The sequence below is a fragment of the Bison bison genome, unplaced genomic scaffold (genome assembly GCF_000754665.1).
Source record: "Bison bison bison isolate TAMUID 2011002044 unplaced genomic scaffold, Bison_UMD1.0 scf7180017864480, whole genome shotgun sequence".
NCBI classification, from domain to species: Eukaryota; Metazoa; Chordata; class Mammalia; order Artiodactyla; family Bovidae; genus Bison; species Bison bison.
In genome coordinates this window covers 2,246,976-2,256,401 of record NW_011495040.1, presented here as the reverse complement: position 1 = coordinate 2,256,401, position 9,426 = coordinate 2,246,976, and the positions used below count along the sequence as shown (strand labels likewise).

The window sequence follows — 9,426 nt, the reverse complement described above, 5'->3', positions numbered from 1 at the left end:
GAGGTCAATTTTAGTATACAGAGGTGGGAAGAAAAAAGAAAATGGTAGGACCACAGAAACAAAACTCTGGTGACACCACAGATTTCTGGGTCATTCTGTGCCTGAAGCTCTGTGGACTGGTTAAGTATTGGTGCCATTAAATTACCTTTTTTATTTAAGCCAGAATAAGCTAAAACTTCAGTTGCTGGAAGGCGAAAGTGCACTAAATAATATACTCCCCCAAAACAGAAAAAGAAAGCTGCCTGGGAATTCCCTGGACGCCCAGTGATTAGGACTCTGCGCTTCCACTGCAGGGGGCACGGGTTTGAACCCCGGTTGGGGAACTAAGATCCTGCAAGCCTCAGTTCAGTTCAGTCGCTCAGTCATGTCTGACTCTTTGTGACCCCATGAACTGCAGCACCCCAGGCCTCCCTGTCCATCACCAACTCCTAGAGTTCACCCAAACTCAAGGCACAGCCCAAAAAAAAAAAAAGGAGAAGGCTACCTTCTGTGAGAAGTAAAAGGCTAAGTTTCAGTTCCTAATATCCAGAAGAACTCTAACCCTAAGAGTAAAAAACCTGGCTTAAAACTTAACATTCAAAAAATTAAGATCATGGCATCCGGTCTCATCACTTCATGGCAAATAGATGAGGACAAAAATGGAAACAGTGACAGACTTTATTTTCTTGAGCTCCAAAATCACTGAGGACAGTAACTACAGCCTTGAAATTAAAAGACGTTTGCTCCTTGAAAGAAAATCTAGAGACATCACTTTGCTGACAAAGGTCCATATAGTCAAAGCTATGGTTTTTCCAGTACTCATGTACAGATGTGAGAGTTGAACAATAAAGAAGGCTGAGCACTGAAGAACTAATGCTTTCAAATTGTGGTGCTGGAGAAGACTCTTGAGAATACCTTGGACATCAATGAGAACCAACCAGTCAATCTTAAAGGAAATCAACTCTGAATTTTCATTGGAAGGACTGATGCTGAAGCTGAAGCTCTAATACTTTGACCACTTGATGCAAAGAGCCAACTCATTAGAAAAGACCCTGATGCTGGGAAAGACTGAGGGCAGGAGAAGAAGGGGATGACAGAGAATGAGATGGTTGGATGAGATCACTGATTCAATGGATATGAGTTGAACAAGCTTCAGAATATAGTGAAGGACAGGGAAGCCTGGCATGCTGCAGTCCATGCGGTGGCAAAGGGTCGAACACAACTGATCGACTGAATAACAACAAAACCCTAACCCGGCTGGTTTCCCCAGCTGATCTGAGAGTTCCTGGGGGTATATTCGTAGTGTACTCCAGGTTCTTGGAGTGACATGCAGCACAATAAGCATTTCATGACCACATGTGTGAGAGCTGCTAAGTTGTCTTATTCACTGCTAAATCCCTAGCATCTAGGATCACAGGTGGACATACAGCATGTTTATTGAATGAACTCATGAGTCAGATGAGCGTGCCCCTCCTCTGAAACCCAGCAAAGGAAAAGAAGCTGCAAAAATTCTTGCTTGATATTTTATTCTCCTGAGCGGGGAAGGCAGTGGAAGAAGTTAGATGAGAGAAACTAGAGTGAAGACTCCTGGATTCAGGGAGGAAGGAGCTGACCGAGGATGCTGGAGTTTCTATACTTCTTCCCCAGGGTGGGGTTGGGGGATCCGGGGGCTCAGATGAGACCTGGTGTGGAGAGAAGAGACAGCAATGGGCAGTGTGTGGGGTCTCTAGAGGGGATGAGGACTCAGAACCACCTGTCCTTGTGGTACACATGCAGTGTCCCCTCCTGGAAGCCCTTCAGGAGCCTGTGTAGGTGGTGGGGCTTTGAAAATAAAAGCCACAGGAAACGGTGGGGACCTCATACTAATGGGCAATCTGCAAGCATCAGGCCGCAAAGCATCAGTGAGAGTGGATGAGCTGCCAGACCCGAACGGAGGACCCCTTCCCCGTCCCATCTCTTGTAACCATTGCCTGAAATCTCCAGGCATAGCCTGGGCAGCCCTAGCCCTCCTCCCACCCCATGAGATTCCTCCAGCCCAGCTCTTAGGCCCCTATGTCATGAAGAAGGATGTGGCCTCGGTTCCCATTCTGGGATCAGGGGTGGGCTGGGAGGTTGGAGTTCGATCAGGCTCTGATGTCTCCAGTATCTTAGTCTCAGGCCATTTCCTTGGTGTCAACCTCGTCATACATGATGGTCTTATTCAGTCCTCACCCCAACCTCAGAAACAGGAGTCATTATCCCCCTTTCACAGGTGAGAAAACTGAAGCTCGAAGAGGTTTAGCCACTTGCCCAAGGTCACACAGCTGAGGAGAAATGGGGACCTGATTTAACTCCAGGACTGTTTGTGGGAGTGTGGGGAGGGGCAGGGGGAGGTTGCCTCAGGCTGTTAGGAGTTTTTCTCAAATGTTGAGAAAGGACTTTGGTAGGAGCCAAGGTCTACCTGCCCATCTGCTCAACGCTGTCCCTGTTGGGAGTGATTGGAGTGATGTGTCATATGGCCAGAAGGCTGGGAGGGGCAGGTGTGAGCTACTTAGCAAGTTCTCTCTGACAGGTGCCTTCCTGTGTTTGTAAACTCTATTGCACATTTGCGGGGAGGCTGTCAGGAAATAACTCCCTTCTGTTGCCTCTGCACGTACCTGCCTTGCGCTTGCACAACTTGATGTCCACACAGATGGCCTGAGGTGTCTTCCTAGCCATGATATCCTTAGAGATGCGATTGAGATACTTCTTCATCATCTGGTTGCAAAGGATGCTCCACAGCCCCATCTTGCTGCACACCTTGGAGGTCACATGGATGATGACATTCTGGAGCGGTAGCGCCGTGGTGGGAAATAGACCTCAGGTGAACTCTGCCTGGCATTGCCTTTCTGCAAGCCCTGGCAGCTTTGGTCCCCAGGCAGGTCTGGCAATGGGACCAGTGGCCAGGGAGCTGGTGCCTGGTGGCCACTGGAGCGGGGACTGGAGAAACAGGGCTCAGCCCCTGTTCCTCATCCCTGAGTCCTGGCCCAAGCCTGACCAGCAGGGGCTCCGGAAAAGACATTGGTCCTGCTGAGTCTCAGCTCCTATATACCTGGGCCCTGTCTTCTGGGTGGAGAGTGGTGCCCAGACCCACTTTAAAGGCTCTGCCTACGTAGCTTCTGGGTCCAGGGCCTGACTGGTGCTGGGTTGGGGGGGTGGGGGTTGGGGTTGGGTGCAGTGGGTTAGGAGGGGATCTGAACTTGAAGCCTTGGTTCATTGATTTTGGAATATCTTATCCTGCCATCCCAGGGGAAGAGGATAAATCTGAGGATCCCAGGATGAAGACAGAGGGCTAAGCAGGTCAAGGGAGCTAAGGGGGGCAGGGGGAGAGTGAAACTGATTCCTGTGACGATACATCCACTTCTTAAGCATTAAGTTGGAGCTAAGTACATCCCACTTTTCAGCTCCTTTAAAAGGCCTAGGCAGGACTTCCCTGGTGGCTCATGGTGAAGAATCCACCTGCCAGTACAGGAGAGGATCTGAGGTCCAGGAAGACCCCACACGCTGGGGAGCAAGGAAGCTGGTGCAACACAACCACTGAGCCTGTGCTGTAGAGCCCAGGAGCCACAACTACTGAGCCCACGTGTCTCAACTACTGAAGTCCGCATGCTGAGAGCCAGTGCTCCACAACAGGAAGAGCCACCGCAGTTAGAAGCCTGAGCACCCCAGTGACAGAGTAGCCCCCACTCAGAGCAACTAGAGAGAAAGTCTGAGAGTCAACCAAGACCCAGCACAGTCAAATAAATACATAAATAAAATCATCTGTTTAAAAAAAGTCCTAGGCAACTTGGGGTTCTTGTCCATCCCATTCCATAGGTAAGAAAACTGAGGCTCACAAAGTGTTTATGACTTGTCCAAGCCATACAGCTCGGATGTGGAGAACCTGGGACATACCTTTCCTGACTCAGGCTTGATCTGGAACCAACCTCCCAGAGCCATATCCTGGACATGAATGGGAGGTCCCTACCTTCCCTGGGGACAGGTTCCCTTCAAGAACTTGATGGAAACCACACACTCTTCCTCCCACTTTCACACTCCCAGAATGCCTCAAGTTGAGGGAATTCTCCAAAGTCCATTGGCACACATTTGAGCAGCCCACAGACCCTCAGCCATTCTGGTAGCCCTCTTCACCATCTGCCGCCCTCCCCACCCCCTCAGGGGCACCACTCCACCCAACAGGCTCCACACGCCTCCAGTCTCACCTTGCTGGGCCTATTTCCCACCATGTACTTCAACATCTGCATTATCTTCTGACAAGGACCACAGAATTGGTTCAGCTCTTCTCTTTGGAGCACCAGGTCACCCTATTAGGAAAGGAAGTCCCTCAGAGTGGTCTCTCGGACACCCCAACCTTGGAAGGGCACCAGGAAGGGGCCCTTGGGGGCTTTCAAGGCCAGTAGGATGACCCATGATCTGTCTGTCCATATGAGGACCTGAGCCAGACTGGCTGGCCCCTGCCCATCTCTCTGCCTGTCTTTGAGGGGCTGAGAGACCCCACGACCTGCCCCCACACCCACAGCACCGGCCCCAGCCCAGCATCTGCCCCTCTGCTGTTCTACCATCAGACAAGGAGGAGGCTCTTGGGGAGGGCCCAGCCACCAGGGTAGCCCCCATCCCACAGTCAGGTACAAGTGTGAACAAAACCAGCATCTTCAGCTCCCAGCCCTACCTCCCCATCCCCTGACCAGTTCAGTCTCCAGGCCCTCGCCCCTGGCGCTGCCCAGGGAGGAAAGGAAGGAGAGGGATGGTGGGGGAGCAGCAGGAAGCCATCCGTGTACCTGGGGATCCTCCAGGGCCAGGCCCTGGCGCAACTTGTCTCCATCCCACAGATGGGCCGTCGCCTGGTCATGGCACTCAGGAGTCAGACCAGAAAAGGCCAGCCCTGGGGAAGAAACAGCATGAGCAGCCCTCCACAGACAGAGGGAGAGGAGAAGTCATTGCTTCTGGCTGGGAGAGCCCAGGAGGCAGCTGGCACCCAGGACGGGGAGGCGGCTTTGTGAGGGGACCCAGGCGCCTGCTGCCTTGCTCTGCCCTGGGGCTGCTCTGACCCACTGTCAGGAGAAACACACACTCTCAAGTTCCTTGGAGAGCAAAGAGGATAAGTCCCCCCAGCCATCACCATTGCACCACCATCTCTGTCTCTCTGTCTTGTCTGTCTGTCTGTGTGTGTGTGTGTGTGTGTGTGTCTCTCTCTCTCTCTCTCTCTCTCACACACACACACACACACACAGATTTGGGGCCCGTCTAAAAGGAAACTTCCCTCATCTTCTTTTAAGGGATTGTTTTTCTTTTTCTCTTTCCTCAAAAAAAAAACCTCATGTCAGGTGGCCCAGCCTAACCTGTTCTCCCCTCCAGAAGGGTCCTTGCACTCAGCTAAACCCTTAGAACTTCCAGTGAGCCCGGGCACTGGGAGAGAGGAAAGGTATGGGGACAAGGGAGTGAGTCTGGAACAGTGAGAGGTCCCCATTCACTCAGATGCCCTGTCATCACCCTGGCCATTGTGGGCCAGAAGAAACCTCAGACCCACCGGTGGGTCAGTGATCTTCATGACGCAGATGAAGAGCCAGAGGCCCAGGAAGGGAAAGGGAGCCCCCTGGGCCCCATAGCCTGAGCAGTAGAATTGGGACCAGACCCCTGGCTGGGGCTCCCTTCTTTCCCACTGGCTCTCTCCCCCCATTGGCCAGGTCACTGCCAGGCCGGGCTGAACCTGACTCTGAGGGTAAGGCCCAGCCTCCGTGGTGATGGTGAGAAGGCTGTGGGACCTGAGGTGACCTTGGAGCTCATGTTTGGGTCCACAAAGCCTGAGAAAGCAGGGCTGGGAGGAGGAGCCATTGGGATCTACCCCAAGGGGAATGTCCTCACCTGGAGCGACCAGGAGCACCGAGGTGACGAGCAGAACAGCCCAAGAGGTCATGGTGGGCAGCTGCCCAGGCTCCCTCCACAGCCTGTTTTATAGAGGCTGGGAACTTGGCAATCTGACTGGACAGGGTTCTTTTCCTCTTATCAGCCACCTCCCGTGTCACTGGGTTTACCACAAACACCAGTGTCAGTCTATGGAGAAGTGGGGGGAGGTATGTACCTCAGAGCTTCCACACATCCCTCTCCACCCCCCCTGCCCAGCACTAGAACTTTCTGAGCTGAGCCGGGTGTTAATGGAGAGCACTGGCCGCCATGATGCCCACCCTGCCCTGATGTGGTAACGGGAGGAGAAGTCCCCACTACTGAGGGGTCGGGTAGGGCTCTTGGCCAGGTAAGCATCCATGCCCCCTGCCTCATCTCTTCCTCCTACCCCAGAGGTCTGGGCTGGTGTCGCCACGTCATCCTTCTCCTCGTATTCCGGGTCTCCTTCCAGCCATTTAAGCCAATGTAGCACTACCTGATTCAGACGTAGAAAAAGGTGCCCTCAGGGTAGATCCTGACAGCTCCCCCTCCCAGCTCTGCATTCTTGGGCTTCATGGACCCTGATCATGAGCTCCATGGGCACCTAAGGTGCCCTAGACCCACACCAGCCTTCTCAACATCACCAAAGAGGCTGGGCCTTTCCCTCAGAGCCAGGTTCAGCCCAGCCTGGCAGTGACCTGGCTGATGGGGAGAGACAACCAATGGAAAGGAAGGAAGCCCCAGCCAGGGGTCTGGTCCCAACTTCTGGGCCTCTGAATAGTCATCTGTGTCATAAAGGCCATTGGCCCTCATCTGTAAGAAAAATACAGGCTACCCAGTTAAATCTGAGCTTCCCTGGTGGCTCAGATGGTAAAGCGTCTGCCTGCAATGCGGGATACCTGGGGTTCGATCCCTGGGTTGGGAAGATCCCCTGGAGAAGGAAATGGCAACCCATTCCAGTATTCTTGCCTGGAAAATCCCATGGACAGAGGAGCCTGGTAGGCTACAGTCCGTGGGGTCGCAAAGAGTCGGACACGACTGAGTGACTTCACTTTCACTTTCACCCAGTTAAATTTGAATATTAGATAAAATTAATTTCTTAGTATCCGTATGTCCCAAATACTGCATGGAATATACTTACACTGAAAAGTATTTGCTGTTTACCTGAAATTCAAATTAAACTGGGCATGCTGTAGTTTGTCTGACAACCTTAAGTCAACTTCTCCATGGTTCAGATGAGGAAACTGAGTGAACAGGAGGGACTGACAGGAGCCACAAGGCTAACAGGAGGCATTGTAGGGACTAGAACCTCCCTTCTGCCTCCTTCAGGCCTTTCACCGCCAGCTGCTGAAGTGGCAGAGGTGTCCAGCCAGGACAAATTAGCACCCCGCTTTAGCACCTCCCACCCCTCAATCCCCCTGTGCATGTGTGCTAAGTCATTTCAGTCGTGTCTGACTCTCTGTGACCCCATGGACTGTAGCCCGCCAGGCTCCTCTGTCCATGGGAGTCTCCAGGCAAGAATACTGGAGTGGGTTGTCATGGCCTCCTCCAGGGGATCTTCCTGACCCAGGGATGTAGCCTGCATCTCCTGCATTGCAGATGGATTCTTTACCACCAAATTATGGGGGAATCCCAACCCCCCTTTAGTATTATCTCTAATAAGACACCTCCTCCCACCTCCCTAGGAATCCCATCAATGTCTGAGGCCCAAGCATCAACTGAGCCTCTTCCTCTAAAATGTTGTATGTTGGGACTTCCCTGGTGGTCCAGTGGCTAAGACTCTATGGTCCCAGTGCAGGGGGGGCAGGTTTGAGCCCTGGTCAGGGAACTAGATCCCATGTGCTGCAAGTAAGACCCAGCACAGGCAAATAAATAAAAATAAATATAAATAAAATAACAAAATGCTGCATGTTTCCTGAGCCCATGCAAGGCCAAGCTCTCCACTGAGATTCTGCTGAGAAGAAAAAGGATAGAGTCCCAAGGCAGTTTAGCCTCTTATGAAATGGGGGTGCCTTAAGCAAGATACTCCATCTCTTAGCTGCCCTGGCCCCTTATCTGTAAAAATGTATTTAGTGTTGTCTCCTCGGAGGGCCCCAAGGTGGCGTGTTTGTGTGTCTGAGGAAGCTTGGTAGCCTGAGATATGCTGGCACATATAGGCTGTTAACATGAACTAGAGGATAACCCCAACATAGCTTCTGTAAATAAATGCCGGTTCTGTGGGAGATTAATAGCTGCTGTCAAGGGGAGTGGGAGGTGGTGCACCAGTCCTCATGTGAAAATGCAGGGCTAGAAGATTCCACAGGTTTACGTGCTTGCCATGGGACTTCTCAGCACCTTTACCATGATAGGGTGGGCTGTGGACCCTGAGCTGAGTTCTCAGCCTTTCCCAACAACTTTGGCCACAGAATCTTTTGATTAAGAAGGATTTGAGGGACTGAATGATGGTGGCTGATCCAGCCACCTTCTCAGGCCTGTGTGACCAGGAAGGTCACTGGCCTAGCAGCTTCTGGAGCCCAAGAAGCAATCTTCATGAAAACAAGAAACAGACAGACAGATGTGCGCCACCGCAGATGGTGACTGGCTCTCTGCAAGTGTGAGTGACGGTGGGGGACAGGACCCTGACTGTCCTCTCTGTGAGGAGAAGAGTTGGGGTCCTCCTCACTGTCACTTCTTTTCCTCCTGAAGAGTTGAGAATGGGGGAAACACTCACAGTGCTGCAGCCTACGATGAATCGGACTGAACTGAGAAGGGTGGGGATCCCCTGAATGCTTTCAGGTTGTTCGCCCCAACCCCAGGCAAGCAGACAACTCACACTAACTCATGTCACACACTTACACAGGGTTACACGAACTGAGAGCCACACACTCTCCAAAGCACTCACAAACTGACACACTCACACACACCCTCCTGGACACCCACGTATTCACATATATTCACACTAATTCACAGCCACACACCTTCAAATACTCTAAATTCACACACACACACATAGAAACACACCATCTTTATTCCTACCTGTATGGAAGCCACTGAATGTCAGACTAAAGAGCAAGGAATTCAAGCATTTTCAGCACTTTTGATCTCTTATTTTTGCTTTTTATTGAAAACACTTTAATCAGATAAGAAAGAAACAATGAATGAGACTACTTATAAGTTCACCAAGCAGATTTATAGGAATATTGACAGATGACAGATGACACTAGACTCATAGTGGGGATCATTCTGAAATTTATAGAAATATTGAATCTCTATGTTCAGTTCAGTCCAGTGGCTCAGTCATGTCCGACTCTTTGTGACCCCATGGACTGCAACACACCAGGCCTCCCTGTCCATCACCAGCTCCCGGAGTTCACCCAAACTCATGCCCATTGAGTCAGTGATGCCATCCAACCATCTCATCCTCTGTTGTCCCCTTCTCCTCCCACCTTCAATCTTTCCCAGCATCAGGATCTTTTCTAATGAGTCAGCTCTTCACATCAGGTGGTCAAAGTATTGGAGTTTCAGATTCAGCATCAGTCCTTCCAATGAATATTCAGGACTGATTTGCTT

General features: G+C 51.5%; 1 protein-coding gene across 1 annotated transcript; it reads right to left on the bottom strand.

Annotated features, from left to right (window-relative positions):
- Window positions 1-1,397: 1,397 nt before the first annotated feature.
- GNLY (granulysin) lies at window positions 1,398-5,974 on the bottom strand. The gene is made up of 5 exons (XM_010862198.1): window positions 5,860-5,974; window positions 4,776-4,879; window positions 4,200-4,301; window positions 2,616-2,784; window positions 1,398-1,661 (listed from the first exon to the last, which is right to left on the bottom strand). The coding sequence occupies exons 1-5, from the start codon at window positions 5,909-5,911 to the stop codon at window positions 1,651-1,653; spliced, it is 438 nt and encodes a 145-aa protein (XP_010860500.1). The 5' UTR covers window positions 5,912-5,974; the 3' UTR covers window positions 1,398-1,650.
- Between the last annotated feature and the right edge of the window lie 3,452 nt (window positions 5,975-9,426).